General features: G+C 39.3%; 1 protein-coding gene and 1 non-coding gene across 4 annotated transcripts in view; one reads left to right on the forward strand and one right to left on the reverse strand.

Annotated features, from left to right (window-relative positions):
* The first annotated feature begins 3,135 nt into the window (after window positions 1-3,135).
* Window positions 3,136-3,209, forward strand: TRNAN-GUU (transfer RNA asparagine (anticodon GUU)). Its single transcript has one exon. It is a non-coding gene; the product is annotated as a tRNA-Asn (tRNA).
* An 8,852-nt stretch (window positions 3,210-12,061) lies between these two features.
* COL1A2 (collagen type I alpha 2 chain) overlaps window positions 12,062-15,341 on the reverse strand; it is a 41,455-nt gene continuing 38,175 nt past the window's right edge. For 2 of the 3 annotated variants that reach the window (XM_075143744.1, XM_075143743.1), the window contains exons 49-51: window positions 14,896-15,086; window positions 13,570-13,812; window positions 12,062-12,983 (exon numbers count right to left, since the gene is read on the reverse strand). In XM_075143744.1, the coding sequence (XP_074999845.1) occupies window positions 12,837-12,983; window positions 13,570-13,812; window positions 14,896-15,086 (581 nt within the window). In that variant the 3' untranslated portion in view covers window positions 12,062-12,836. The remainder of the gene's footprint in view (window positions 12,984-13,569; window positions 13,813-14,895; window positions 15,087-15,341) is intronic. The other variant, XM_075143746.1, reaches the window with a different exon arrangement.

Here is a 15,341-nt window from a genome sequence, read left to right on the forward strand (position 1 = left end):
TTTATGGGGCAGTCTTTGGAAACCTACACAGCCACTGTCCAAGCTGTACCACGTTCATGGAGCATTAGAAGCCTTCTCTTCTGGCTGCCAGCAATACGGATGGCATCCTCTAATTTCCAGGATGTTCTCTTTAAAACAGAGAGAGAGAGAACATAATTTCCACTTCTATCAGTGTGATCTCTAGTAAAAATCATTAACGCTAATCATCATTAATGTTCTGTGCAGTATATTAGTAGTCTGTCTGATACTGGTCCATTTAAAAATACTTAGCCTGAGTTCAAAAAATCCTACATCAAAGTCTCAGGCAGCTTATGCTTAGTGTGCAGCTGTAATATACCCTGCCTCAACAGCCACCTTTGTCACAGATGTTAGGTAGGTGTACTCTGATAAAAAGGACAGGTACCTGTGTGAGTGAGAGGTCATTTTCATTTATTAATTACCCTGACATGAAGCTGAGAGGCAAGGAAGTTCCAGGAAGAACTTTACAGAAGACACTAATTAGGGAATATAGCAAATGAACTAAAACATTGTAATAAAAGATTGCATGAAAGAAATACATAGGCAGAATAGTTTTTATAAATTTAATGGAAGGGAAAACAACTTAGTACTGATTGTTTCTGCATTTTGAAATGTTAAAGAACATTAGCTAAAGAAATGTTAAAAAAATACTAGTACGTGGTCCAACTGTTAAGGATAAGTCTTGCCCAAGATTCAGATGATGAGCTGTAGGAGATTAAAAATTCAGTGCATCTTGAAGTGCAAACATCTGAATGAGCATGGGATTCATCCCAGAGGAGCAATGCCTGAGTGCACATCACTTCTAGGGGTTAATATCTAATCATTAATATAAAGCTGCATTACTACAAATCTAAGAGGAAAATACAGCTGACTTTTCATCCTGTCCCTAGGCCAACTAGATACAGTCTTTAGCCTAATTTTTATACTTTGTGCAGACTGGACCAGTCTGGTCTTGTTTTCTGCTCAAATTCCCGCTTCTTTGTTTCTGTCCCATGATATCATCTTGAAATACTTTAGGCCTAAGATGTAGTTTCTTAAATATAATTTATAAGATCTTAGAAGTCCTATTAAAAGCTGTATAAAAGTCTGTCGACATGGCTACTTGTCCTCTACCACTCCTTGGATAGGCTTCACTCTTTCTGCTCTAGGAGGAATCTTTTTGCTCTGTGCTTGCACAATACCTACTCTTTCAGCTTTATTGGTGGCTTGTGCCTATTGATACTGCTGAAAAGGTTTGCATGTTACAGGACCTTTGGATGCGTAGATAGCATGCTATCTTCAAGAAGTGGAGGAAACGGCACAGGTTGAGGAAAAAATATTTGGTAGGAGTAAGAGCGGATCAGGCTGCACTTCATATGAATGCTGGTTGAGGGTAAAGCAACTCTGCGAAGCGGTTCTCTTCATACCCTTAATTCTTAAAGAATCAGTTTAGTTTTCAAAGCCTGGAGTCTGCAATGGGGTCAGCAATCAATATAGTGCAAAACAGCAAGGAAAACAGTATGATTGACGAGAAAAGAGTCAAAACCTAGAAAATGATCAAAAGAACATCATGAAGAGGTTTAGATGAGAGGCAAGCTGGATTTCCTGGCAAAACAATGTTCATAAGCATAAAAGCAGTGTAAGGAAGAAGTGACATTTTGAGAGTTGAAGGTAGGTAAAAAGCTGGAACAAGAAGGTGAAGCTTTTCTGTTAGAAAAGCAAGCGAGAAGTGAAGCAGCTATTATTGCCTGCAATAATGCCTGGAACACTGGGGTAGGAAAATATCCCAGTGGATAAGAAAACACTGGGGTAGGAAACTAAATCCTTTGATCCTTGAGCCTGGACAGAGGCAAACATCAGTGTCCCAAAGGACATTTGGCTAAAGAAAAATTAAGGACAATGTCAGTATTAGTGATGAATGAAGTGGCATCTCCTGCTCACTATGAGAAACTGGAAGAATATTCCACTGGGTTTCAGACCCCAAACCTAACCGACCCGTTTTCACTCATGTATGATTGCCACTATTTTTGTGCAATTCAGAATTTCAGAACCTCTCCAAAATAGAAAGTAAAATGTTAAATATACTTATGTCAATCAGCAAATACTTGGCTAGGTTATTTAATGCTGCTGGAGGGAGGCTGCACAGCATCTTTTGGCTGGCCACTGAGAATACCCCAGCTCCGCAGAGCAACTTTTAAGCTGTCCTCATTCAGCAGCCTTCTCTTCATGTTCTCAGCTGATGTTGCTTATCCAGCAATATTTCAGGCAGTGAAACTGGGTGATTGTAAAAGTGGCATGTATTTCACTGTGGAACTAGCTATGAATGAGCTATGGAATTTATAATATAAAAGCAAATAAAAAAATGGGAAGGTCTGACTACTTTATGGGACAAAAGCTAAAATGGAAAAGTCAAGGTATGAGAAGCTTTATTTGTGAATGAAAAATTGACTGTTATGGACACGAGTGCAAAAATACACTTTTTTGAAATTACTAAATGTCTTGTCAGCTCTGATTTTTCCAAGCAACTGATAGTTATGCACTTGATTCTGTAATATTCTTTTAGGAGTGAAAACTAAGCTGTATTAGAAATGGAAGAAGTCAGTTTTTATAAAGATATCTCCAGAAGGTCATTTCTCACTGAACTTGATATAATTCTGGATCTTTAGAGTTATGCTGATTTCCCAAGTTTCTTGAAACGGGTTTGAAATTTGGTGGAACTGGCTATGCTTGACTGAGGTCAGGGAGGAAAATATCCCTATCTGTTGATTTTGATAGTGGAAAAGCAAGCCTTTGGAGGAGGGCTCTTTTCTCACTACTAATAGGGAGAACCTGCTAGCCAATATAATTTCTCCAGTAAGAACAAGCTTGTTTATTTTCCATTGTAATTTCTTACAGGAATTTGTAGGGTACTGTTGAGTAGTTTTTGCATTTAAACACTGAATTACTTAGATCCTATATGAAATAATCTACTACAATGAAACATTGTATTTTAAGGTTTTTTCCAGCTTGAAAGATTCTAGGATATAGTAGGATTTAATGCAGAGTATCTCTGCTACTTGGAATCAGTGTTTTTAGGAAGGTAATTTTATTTTAGGACGGAAAATTATTTTTTTTTACAAAGATGACTATAACCAGGGAGTCTCTGTGGCGCAATAGGTTAGCGCGTTCGGCTGTTAACCGAAAGGTTGGTGGTTCGAGCCCACCCAGGGACGGGTTTGCCTCTCTCCTCTGCCCATGGCAGGGGGGTTGGAACTAGGTGATCTTTAAGGTCCCTTCCAACCCAAACCTTTCTATGAAACGCTGGAAAACAAATTCTCTGTTAGGCTCAGGCTCATTAGAACACTAGTTTGCTGAACTATCAGCAATGGATTAACACAACAAAATATTTCCATGGGTTTATTATTTATTCATTATTTAAAGAGGAAATGGCACAGAAATTGTTTAATTTAAGCAGAATATTACAGAGTGTTCCTTAGGGTTCACATTGTTCTGTCATATCTGTTTGTCTATATGATACTCTGTTGGGTTGCTGTGAGCTGTAATGCGTCTATGTAATTTTATGATGTTGAAATGTAAAAATATATATATACACAAAGTATCAACATGGGCTACTGTGCACCTCAGGGTTAGCAAAGAAATGTCCTTTAGGAATTAATAGATAGCTGAGTAGTTGTGCCATTTCCAGAAATTTTGTGTAAAAGCCTGGTGAGTTGGAATCTGCAGGACAGCTGTTATTGTTTGCTTCTAGCTTTAAATCTCCTGTGCATGGCACACTTTAATAATTGCTCTAATGACAGGCATATGGATCTAAGTCTTTGATGTGATGTTTTTGCTTATGCTTTAAAAACACTTGTACTGAGAGGCTTAACTAACAGAATATGACTTTCTCTAAAGCCTAAAACCAGAACAAATCCATATGCAGTGAAACAACTGAAGCCTATATCCTTCAGCACCTTTCAGTTACCATTGCTGTTACCATTTTATGAGTCAGCCCTCCTCTCATGGGGAAAACTGATAGGGCTCTCTCTCCACTGCCGATCTGCCTCTTTTCATGGTACGTGCAAGAATGTAATCGTTTTGAGATGTCTTCGTTTCTATAGTCTTGGAGCATAAGGACCTAAGTACTAGGAAAGAGGCAATCAAAATGCTGTTTTCAAAGTTGAAGGCAAAAACTCTAGCATACTACCAGCTTGGGAGCAGATAGTTAGCTGGTAAAGGGTGAGCCAATAGCCAAGAAAAAATGCTGGCCTTAATCTAGATGCAAAAGAGCAGCTAATAAAACCAGAAGAGATCTTTGGTCTTGTCTGTTGGCTTTGACAGAGTGCTTCCAATCTACAAATAAGGCACCAGTCTTAAAAGCACCTCCTGGTTTTCAGAAGATGGCTCTATGCCCTCAAGGTGGCAGAAGAGCGCAAAGCAACTTGAAAATGGAAAAGAAATCCCAGTTGTTTTTCAACAGACTAGATCCAGATCATATCAGATAACCAGTTTAAAATTGTTATGTTTTAGAAGATCATGCTATCATAAATTTCAGAGCTTCAGGTAGTAAAAAGCTATGAGTTTAACTGAAATATCTATTAAACTTTGTAACCATGCTAAGAAACAGATGAAGGGGTCAATAGGAATCAATGCAATTATTCTTCATGTTGTGTTTGAATAGTGCACTATCATGCAAAGAGGTAAAGGAGTTGTTTAGACAAAGCCCATAGAAAACAGCTACTGAGTTGTTGCATATGAAATTTCCACCGTATTTATGTAGAATTAACATAGAGAACAGGTTTATAGACTAACCTTCTGGAGCAGAGGATGAGGAGAAGATAAGAACACTGATATGGACCAGGAAAGAAGGTGAGAGAGAAACTCAGTTAATCCAAAGGTCAGTCCTTGTAATTTTATTAACAGAGTGGTCACACCTGGAATGGATACCCAAGTCTTATTACAAAGAAGTGATCAATGAGATCCTGATATACGGAAAACAGTAAAGGCTATGGTAATATCATTGTATACAGGGAAAGAGAAACACTGGCTTAAACATGAGCAAGGTCTTAGAAACAGTATCGTTTACTATTGGGCATGCTTGTCAAAATGCATATTTAATGGTTAACCTGTGGCAGGGGGTGGGGTGGGGCGTATGAATGTAATTCCCGAATCTCCAGGAGAGACAAAGAGCTCATACTCCCGAAGGAGCATCCCAGCTCAGGAGGAGGGATCTGAAATGTGAGTTCCTCTCACCTGGCAAAGAGAGCAGGCACGGAGAATGGAGCCAGCCAAGGACATTCTCGTCTGTAGGCACAAACCACCAGCTTGTCTTGCACAGGGAAGGTGTTCTTAACCTTAACTCTTAAGATACTCAGCAAATTGGAGACTACTAGCTAAAACAATAGTTTCAAAAGTTACGGGAACTATATGAAATAAAGTATTTGAAGTCTGTACCCCAGAACCAAATATGGAACTGAAAAAGTTCAAAGGACCTCTTGTATCTATTTGCAAATGAAAGTGGCCGAGAGAAATGAAGATGATACACACTTTAATTCTACTCTTTGTGTACTGTGAGGCATGGATGTGGTTTGCCCTCTTTGCTCCTCTTCAGAAGAATAAGCAGAGGTCCTTTGGATCTCATTGCAGAGTCTGGGGAACCAATCATTTCGGGTATGTGCAGCTTCTGTAGGAATTGAAATTTTAGATGACTGTGGTAAACCAGGCATGGTGTAGAGATAGGTACAGCAATAATAGCCATGGACGTTCTTTTGAACTGAGGAATTAGACTTAGTCTTATTCCCTGTTAAATGCTGAAAAATAAAAATTAAGGAGAGGGTAAAAAAGACTATCAACCAGAAACGATTGTATACATGAAAAACGTTTTGCCTAAATTGAGGAAGGCCCTGTGTGGGCGACTCTTCTTGACACACATTCCAGGCACTGTGCAGAGAATTTATGGGGAATCAGGAGCAGAGACTAACACCCTGAGATGCTAAATTCCTTAACCAAAAGGTAGTGGTAAACCCCTTTGGACAAAATTGCCCAGAAAAACCTATAATCGTTATGGAGGGAGGGTTTCATGAAGACAAAACCCTATCCTTCAGACGACTAAGTAGAGAAGATAATTTCAGCAATGAGGCTATTGCGTGATTTTTCCCAGGCCTGAGAACCTGGCGATAGTTACTGCTTCTGGGAAGAGTACAAAAAGCATTTGGGTATGGCAGTGGGGTAATGGAAGGATCCACTTAAAAAAAAAATCTAAGTGTAGAAGTAGAGCTGGCAGGGTGAGATAGTTTGCCATACTGGCGTTAAGGATGGAAGAAGGCGTGGAAAGAAGAAAGGGACAGATATTCCTCCAACAGTCATGAACATGGTAGAACCACTTGAACAGAAAACCAAAAGCAAATTCTGTTTTTTAATGGGAAATTTCTAATTATCACATTCTGCAATTATTTAAGTATTGCTGTTTAATAGTATAATACCAGCATTAATCAATAATGTCCTAATTAAATGTAGTTAAATGGTTAATTGATTAATATGATTAATATTTACAATAATTATAACAACTAGTTAATACTACTACATTATTTAGTTACTCAGACATCCTATTGTTCCTGTCAATTTTTAGGTAATCTAGATTTTTTTTCAGAAAGAGTATGAGTAGGCTGAGGAAATGCTGCTCTCCCGGATAGTTTGAATTTTAACAAAATACTTAAATGTCAAGACACAGGATCAAAGATCCCTTTCTTGCTTTCTGAAGTGAGAACTACCTTCTGTTTGAAAAAAAGCTGCCTGATGATAGAAGTACGAGGTCTGTGCCATTGCCTGCCTTTGCAAACAGTAAGTCAGGGCCCAATTCTCACCTACTCTGACTCTGTAGTATGGAGGAAAGACGTTCTGCCCTCCAACTGTGGAGGTAATGCTTCAGGAACTTGATGCAGATGTTGTTCATATCAAACACTCAATAAATGCTACAGCCGGTGTGTTGGCATGGTAAGAGTCTTGGAATACTGGCATTTCTGAAATAACCCTGTCTGTTGACTCCTACTGTGGCAATTTGTGGAGGAAATTTGTGCCCTCCATCAGTGATGAGAGGGCATCCAAACCCATTCTCACCTCAGACTGGTTTGCTACCATTTGACACCATTATGAACCTCACGTTAACCCTGTATATATATTTGTGTAAAGCATAATTGTTGATGCCCGTGTCCCACCATGAGGTCTGGAGGCTAATTTAGTGGGTTGTGAAGAGTTTACTCAAGCGTCGGTGCAGTTGTAAATGGCCTCCACTCACACCTCAGGACAAGGCTGTCTTTGCCTTGCACAAATAACTTTTCACCTTTCCAGAAGTGCAGGCAGACAACAGGAGGAAAAAGTTGAAACCTCGCCCTCGATTAAGATAAAATCAAATAGTCCAAAGTGATTCCAGTGTAAATGGATTGCTTAGCAAGAGAGGTGGTATAAATGCTCTACTTCTCCAGTCGATTTTCTCATCTGAAAACACGGGGTATGCTCAAAGGCTAAGGCCCTGACCGTGGGAGCTGAGCAAGCATCTAACGGTTTGTGAGGAAGATGGAGAGGAAGAAAGAGACGCCTGTGAAATGCCAGCCTGAATTTCCTTTCTGCCACCTGTGTCCTTACAAACCTCATAGCAGTATGGTGGAACAGAAGGAACCCAGTTCTGCAGTTCCTCTGTAAATTAAATTCTTTTTGCTCTGACCTGTTCCAGATCACTACCAACTGGAGTGCATACCTAAAATGACAGAAGTCCATTAACAGCTGTATCTTTGCACAGAGGTGGTTGCAGGAGATTGATAGGTGAGTTACGGGCAGCATGTTAACAAGCATTTGCTTCACTAGGGAGCTATTAATCAGATGGATTTGCATCTGCTGTTTCAGATTCATAGAACCTGACAACTGAAAGACTAAATTATTATTGTCTTGACCAGAGTCTTGACTACTAAATTGCTATTCTACCCCAAGTGAGGCTGCAGTTTGCTGCCAGGAGCTTTCCTGGTTTGGATGGGTGTTCTTCTGATGAGCTCATATATTTTTAGGATGCGTTGTGATACTGACATTTTGCAGAAATAGTCCTTGGGATATTCTTGGCCCCAAGCAGCTCAGAAGATTTGGACAGTAACCATGACAGTGAATTCAGGAAAAAAAGCTAGAAAAATACTCTTCAGGAGCCGGTAATTAGTGTCTAGGTCAATAGGTGGTGCACTACGCGTGTGGAAATGGTGGAGAACTGCTCCCGCTGTTTCACTAAGGGCCTTAAGAATTGGCATTTGGGAAATCTTGTTTCATTTTACGCAAAGAACCGATTTCGGTAGCTTGAAAGCAGTAAGAGAAAATAAAATATATATGTGTTTTTCAGGTGATGTTGACAATAATTATTGGAATGAATTATTTATATTTCAAATGCTTGTGTTCAAAATGGCATTCAAATGTTGTATTTGTTTGTTTTGATACTTAGATTTGGCTTAATGAGAACCTTCATTTCATGAGTAGTTGAAGAGTACACTTAAGTATGGAATCATGTTTAGGAAATTTTGCTCATGTAATACCTGTATTCAACCACCTATTTTCCATGAAAGGACAAATTTACTCCAGCCTAAGAATATGAAAATACAGTAATTGCTGCAGAAGATCTTCATTTATGCACCATAGATTGCATTCATTTTGCATCTGAGATTTATGGAGGAGCAATACAGAAAATCAGTGGTATTTTAATGAGCTCGGAATGAAGCCTGGGTAAAGCTAGATGAACTAGAGATTACTTCTGGTAGCATGTCTAAAAATTTCTTTATTTGAACTTGCTATTATCTCATTGTTTAAAATTGGTATACATTATTCTAATACTGTAAAACACTGCATCAAGCGGGTGGTAGAAAAACAGCTTGTAGGAGATCCTGTCTGAAACCACTAAGCATGACAGTAAAACTAGTCAAAAGTCATGTCAAAAACTGCAATTTAAAGCTGTGTGGTGGAAATGTAGATCTGTTAATCTGTTCATGTTGTTTTGTCCCTTACTTGTATTAAAGGAAATTTGTCTATTCATAGTCTTTGGCACAGTAGTCATATTTTAGACTGATAAACAGAGATCTTTAAGATAATTGTCAGTGGCTCATGATTCTCTTCCCAGTGAAAGCAGCCTGCACAGTTACAACTGTCCCTTCTACAACAGCTTTTCAGGTTTTGAAGTTTCTTTCTGCTCTGCCTTGGTTGAATTTACCGTGTTCTCATCGCCTCTATTTTTTACCTCCTTTCGCCATGTTCATGCAAAAGCACATGCTACAGGGAGCCCGCCGTGCTGCCGGCTGAGCCTGCTGAAACGGGAGACAGCGTCTATCAGCCTGGCACTGGCCCCAGGAGAGCAAGTGACGCTCAGGAGGAGCAAGGAGAGGCGAGACTGAATTCGTCACCCCCTGGCAACTGCAGTTTTGTTTCATCCCCGTTTATCCAAATGATTCCCCTGCATGCTGGGATCACAGCCTGACAGAGAGGAGTTGTGCTCATGGAAATACATGCTTATAAAAGTGCAAACTAGCCCCAAGAGCTGTTGCCCATCACAACTAGTAAAATTCAGGTATCAAGAGGACTATGTAGCAAGCCCAGTTCATACACACAGAGGCACTTTAAACACTTACATGTTTTAGTAAGATTTATGGATACAGTAAGGAATATTTGCACTGGAGACTTCAGGCTTCAGCCTAGATGCAATTCGAAGCACCTACTGACAGGAGCCTTTTAACCCCTGTTCTTCTCCTGGGGAGATAGCATAAGGAACCAACGAACAGGACACATTTATTGATCATGCAAGTGGGTGATCAGCCCCACAGAGGCCAGGGAGGAAAATGCTGCAGTGCTTTAATTTACACAATCATACCACAGCCGAGCACGGTGTATGTCAGCGGCCCCTTAGCCTCTTTACCCAGCCTCACGCCGCTTCTCCAGCAGTTCTGTTCCTACGCAGTACAGCCAGGGCTTGCTGCAACCTTTATCTTTCACCTAGTTACTCCAGCTATTTTCCTTTCCTTCCAGGTTTCTTTCTTGTTCCAAATGCAAACTTTAACCTATTTTAACCCTGTTGTTTTAGCTAATTTATGCTAAAGCTCTAGTTGCATTACTGCTGATGCATACCTACTTATAATTAAATTCTCCAGAGGTAATCCTTATAGGGAGGCAGACCACTCCCAAAGATGATTAAGCTCACTTCACTAGAAGTTTACTCAACATTTTATATTCCTGAAATTAGACAATATGAAGGCTCCCTGCGCTGTCTGTAGTTCATCTCACTTCTTACATTTAGCTACGGTCCTTGAGAGGAAAGACAGTTTCTTCAACACTGTGCATAGCATAAGCAAAATGCTTGATTGAGCAGTAAGTTCTGACGAGCTCAAAACCTGCAGGCCAAACTGAGTATCTTCTCGGTGCTAATGAGGCTAGAAGTTGTGAGGTAGGTGCTATGTATTTTTTCTGGTTTAATTTCCAAATGAGTCCACTTTTGTGGTGAAGGTGTGAAAACACAGAAGAATTTGGATGTTAACAATGGGCTGGTAGAAAGGAAGCGTTCTCTGCCTAGCAGGACGTGTTGTGGAATAGATCACAGAGAGCAAAGGAGAAATCAGAAGATGACTAAAGAGACAGCATTTGCCCTTTGTAGTTTCTTTTCTAAACCTCAAGTATTACATTAACTGTGGGGATTTTTTTCCTTCCCAGGCAGCAATAGTCCACATCCTAGTCCTAGCAATAACCTTTGCATACATCCTAGTCGATTACATAGACTGAGGGATGTAATTTTCTCTTTTCAGTCCTTGTAGGAACTTCCTGGTGTGTAGATAATCTACGTGAGAAAAGAAACTTACCATTTTAAAGCATTTAATTATTTTCTTTTTACAACAACAACAAAAATTATATTTTGAAATACTAAGGCAGTGATTGAAATACTAACACTTTAAGAATCGTTATGGTCCAATGAATAAATGCAGGTGTTAACCTGCAGTGTGTTTTACTCACTTAAGAAAAAATGGGCTGTATTTTATCATGGCACTTCCCCTTTTACTAATTCAGCACACAGCTGTGGGCACGTAGCAGCTGCATTTGGGGCCATATTTTGATATTTGCCCTTTTTTCCTTTATCAATTAATTGCAAGGAAGAATGAAAAACCTGTTCAGAAAGAGGTTTTAGTGCTTATTTCTCTTTGCACTGTTTGGAGCTGCCTTCAGACTCTCAGCCGCTAACCTTTGGAGTGGTGCTTTCTTCAAGTTACAGGAACCTTCTTCTGGATATTTTCTTCATGCTTCCCTTTGGGGGTTCCTGCTGACTAAGCCTGTCTCATCTCTCCCCTTACCTGCTTTTGCTGTTGTCCTCATGGTCCTTTGTGTGTTCTCCCAAGCGCCTTCCCAATTCCAAAAACATGGCTGTCAGAATTGCAGTTCATCTAGGGTTTTCAGAAAAGCACCGTATGATAGCAGTCTCTTAAAAGGCCTCAGGTAAGAACGGTCTTTGCTTCTCGTGGTGTTTTTTGTGTCAGTAAATTATTAAGGTTAGCAACAGCAGATAGTCCCGTGTCTCATACAGAGCTGAATGAACTGAATAAGGGGCTAACAAACCCTGATCTTCCTGACAAGACAACTAAATTTAGAGATCCCTTGCATGGACTTCTGCACATCATTTCAAAATCACACCGCACAGTTCTGCTGATTACAGCACGGCATCAGCCAGCTCTCTCAACACCAAGGAGCTTTCTGTCAAGTGTAAGACAGAAGCCTCATTTTCCTTTTTTCGGCCATTAATCCTGCTTAGCATTTGGAAAAAAGGAAGGAATCATTTCTGCTTTTGAACTTGTCCTACTATGAGCATGGAGTTACTGAGTCTCTTCTGGACTTCTCAAAAGGTGCTGTTGAAATGAAGAGTTGAATAGACAATCACACCCAGAAGGCAGTTGTAGGCAGACTTCAAATGCTGTAAGCAAATGTTTTACAGCAATGGGCTAAGATCGTTGCAGTGATGAAAACATATTGTAAATTCTGGGTACGAATATCTGCCAATGCATCTAAGCAAGTAACTTAACTCATTAAATAGTTTCTTTTGGAACACTGGACATGCTTTATTTCATTTTTTCACAATTTATTTAAACATCTCACATATACAAAATACATTTTCTTTCTTTTTTTTTGAGAAATGATGATTTTTTTTTTACCCATTGTAGAAGATGGAAATGAGATTTGAAAGCAGGAGCACCTGATTTTGGAGGAAGAGGACAAAGATGAAAAATGATCCACATGCTTAAGCTGCGGGTGAGACAGGACATTCTAAGTTTTGAGACAGTCTTCAAAGAAACAGAGAAGTGGTATTTTAAATGCTACTAGCACCATCAAAGTTCAAGTATTGGAAAGATACTCTGTAATAATGCAATTAGCACCACTGTACTTTGAGTGGAACTGAAAGTACCTCAGATCATATGGAGAAGTACCTACAAAAAACGTGGATCACACTTGATTTAGTGTATGAGGTAGTTTAAACCTTTGGAAGTCGTGGTTTTAAACTTCCTCTGTGGAAGATATTCAAAGGCCACAAATGGTGCAAACTTTCATGATTTTTTATTTTGTTTTTTTTTTTCTTTACAAAGGTTGACATTTCCCAAAGCAAGGTGTTAAATCTTGAAAGACTTCCAAGTCCTTTTGGGGCTGTATTAAATTTCATTGCACAATGCTCCAATCAATTCTTCTCCTTCTCTTTCGCCCAGAGTTTAAGCAAGTAGATGAACAGAAGAAATGGAAGGAGTCAGCTTTCATTATAAAAAGAAATGACAAGAGAATAATTTGGGAGAGGCTTTAAGTTAATTTTAGTTCATTCATTTGAAACAGACTGGGCCAATGTCCAAACCGAATTCTTGGTCAGCGCCGCCAATATCCAAAGGTGCAATGTCAAGGATGGGCAAGCGAGATGGCTTATTTGTTCTGTATTCAATGATCGTTTTGCCCCATTCATTGTTCTTTCTCTGCAAGAGAAGATTCATTACAATTGTTATTGCATTGTTCATAGCATTGAGAATTGTTTCACCTGAATTGATAATTTCTGAAAGAATTTCATATTAATTTTTCTGCCATTGTTTGCAAATCAGATACCCATATCCAACTATTTAGATCTCTGATACAGAGAAAGTATTTACTTTAATCTTCCGAAGTCATATGCGTAATGCTCTACATAAGCTACCATATTATTCACACTGATGTTAAATCCTCAGAGAACCCTGACCGAGTTTTTCAGGACTTACAGATCCTGCTCCTCCTACAGCTTGTGCAGCATCTTCTCATCAATCTTCAGCTTACCCAGAATTTGGGTCTGGTCCCTCTGAAAAGCTTTTTCTTTTTTGCCACACAGTACAAGGTAGGCTTTGTTTGTACCCCAGTCCTTCCCACTTGTTAAAGATCTGGCATAGTTGGTTTTGTAGACTGTTTACCTTTACTGCGTAAAATTTTGCTAGTCTGACTGATAATCTAATTCTGAATGAAAGCACAACTCTTTCCCTAATCACGTGCTTAAGCATGGGCAATCATGGTGCCCATGGTTTCTGCGTTACTTACAGAGCAGCCATCCTCAAGAACACTGAAAGTGAATCTGCTGTTGCCTTCAGCTCGTAGTTCAACATCGTTGGATCCCTGCAGTATAACAGCCTTTTTAAGGTTGCCAGTTTCCTCATCCATGTAGGCAATGCTGTTCTTGCAGTGGTAGGTGATGTTCTGGGAGGCATGGTTGGCCAGCAGACGCATGAAAGCAAGTTGGGTGGCCATGTCCTTTGAGGTCACTCCTTCATCATTGTATTCAAACTGAAAAACAGAAAGGAACCCAGTCAATTGTATTGCTGGGGAAAAGTGGATATTTGTAATGGAAGTATATGATATTTGCTCTAGGAACATTAAAAAAAAATCATGTAAGTCTGCAATCACTTGTCTATTGCAACTACAGAGCATCAAATAAAACTAGTAGGAGGTAGGTTGAAAATGTGACATGAGCGGATGTGCTTAAATTGCAGAACTCTGTTCCAAGACAGGGCATTATTAGTTTATGTGAATTCAAAGACAATATCAGACAAGTTCAAGAAGGAGAAATCTATTGTTTCCATAGATTCACAGAACAATGCCTGTCTCAAGAAAACCCTGAATTTTATTTATTTTTGAGTCCAAGAGAATAGTGTCTATGCATATTACAAATGTTTACTTCATTCTTATATTCTTTTACAGCACCTACTTTTAGCCACTGTAAGAAACAGGACCCTAGGCTACCCTGGACACTTGTTCTGACCCAGTGTGATCAATCTTATGTTCTCATCGTAAGATCAACTCAAATTCATTTAAGAATTATGTAATTAGATCTCCTTAGCTGTAGAAAAGTGATTTATTTGCAATTGGTTGGTACAGTGTCTAACATGCAAGTAGACATATTTCTTGTTTTTACTTACACTGGCAATTCTGAATGTTACGGTGGCATACACTCAGGATCTGTGATGTGTAATATAAATATCTTTCCAGGAACAGTGTCGTATGTAAAAAATCTCAATTGAAAGAATAAGCAAAGGTGTTTTTCTTACTTTTTCAGACAGTTTCTGGACTGTCTTTATACTAATGTACCATATTCCAGTCCAGGCTTCCCTTAGCAATAGCCATTAGGCATGCTGAATTGATTATTTGCAGACACCAAGAAAAATTAGAACAATAGTGAGAAATCCTTTTAGCAAACTGTGATCCAAACCAGAACTGGAGCTCTGTTCCCTTGAGATAAAAGATAGTTCCCTTTTTCATGTTTCTCCTCTAAGAGAGTTTAATTTATGTGTTTGCTTGCTGAGAGTCAGTGAATTGGCAGTTCTTCAGACAGCACTGTAGGAAACAATCATCCTCCTACACATCACTTACCTGGCTGCCACCGTGGATGGTTTCACCAAACCATACATGCTTCTTGTCCTTGGGATTCTTGTTGACATACCAGTTCTTAGCGGGAATATTGTCAGGGTTGGCATGGATGCAAGTCTCACCAGTGGCAAAGTCACAGTATGCTCTAATGGCATCTGCAGAGCAGCCTTGGTTAGGATCAATCCAGTAGAAGCCTGCCATTGAGGAAAGAAATGCGAACAATAGTTCACTCAGCCCAACATTTGCATTCAGTTTATATTCACTTGTTTGCTATAGGAACTCAGAGAGAGGTCATAAATATCCCAACTAGGTACAATATTAAGGTGATAGCTGGGAAGAATTCATATTTTAGATTGTTAATGTATAACAAACTGTATTTGAAAGCTAGGGTTAAATATTTTTGTATTATTTTGAAAAATTACTGCAACAATCGTGCAACAATAGCTATA

The sequence above is a fragment of the Calonectris borealis genome, chromosome 2, assembly GCF_964195595.1.
Source record: "Calonectris borealis chromosome 2, bCalBor7.hap1.2, whole genome shotgun sequence".
NCBI lineage: Eukaryota > Metazoa > Chordata > Aves > Procellariiformes > Procellariidae > Calonectris > Calonectris borealis.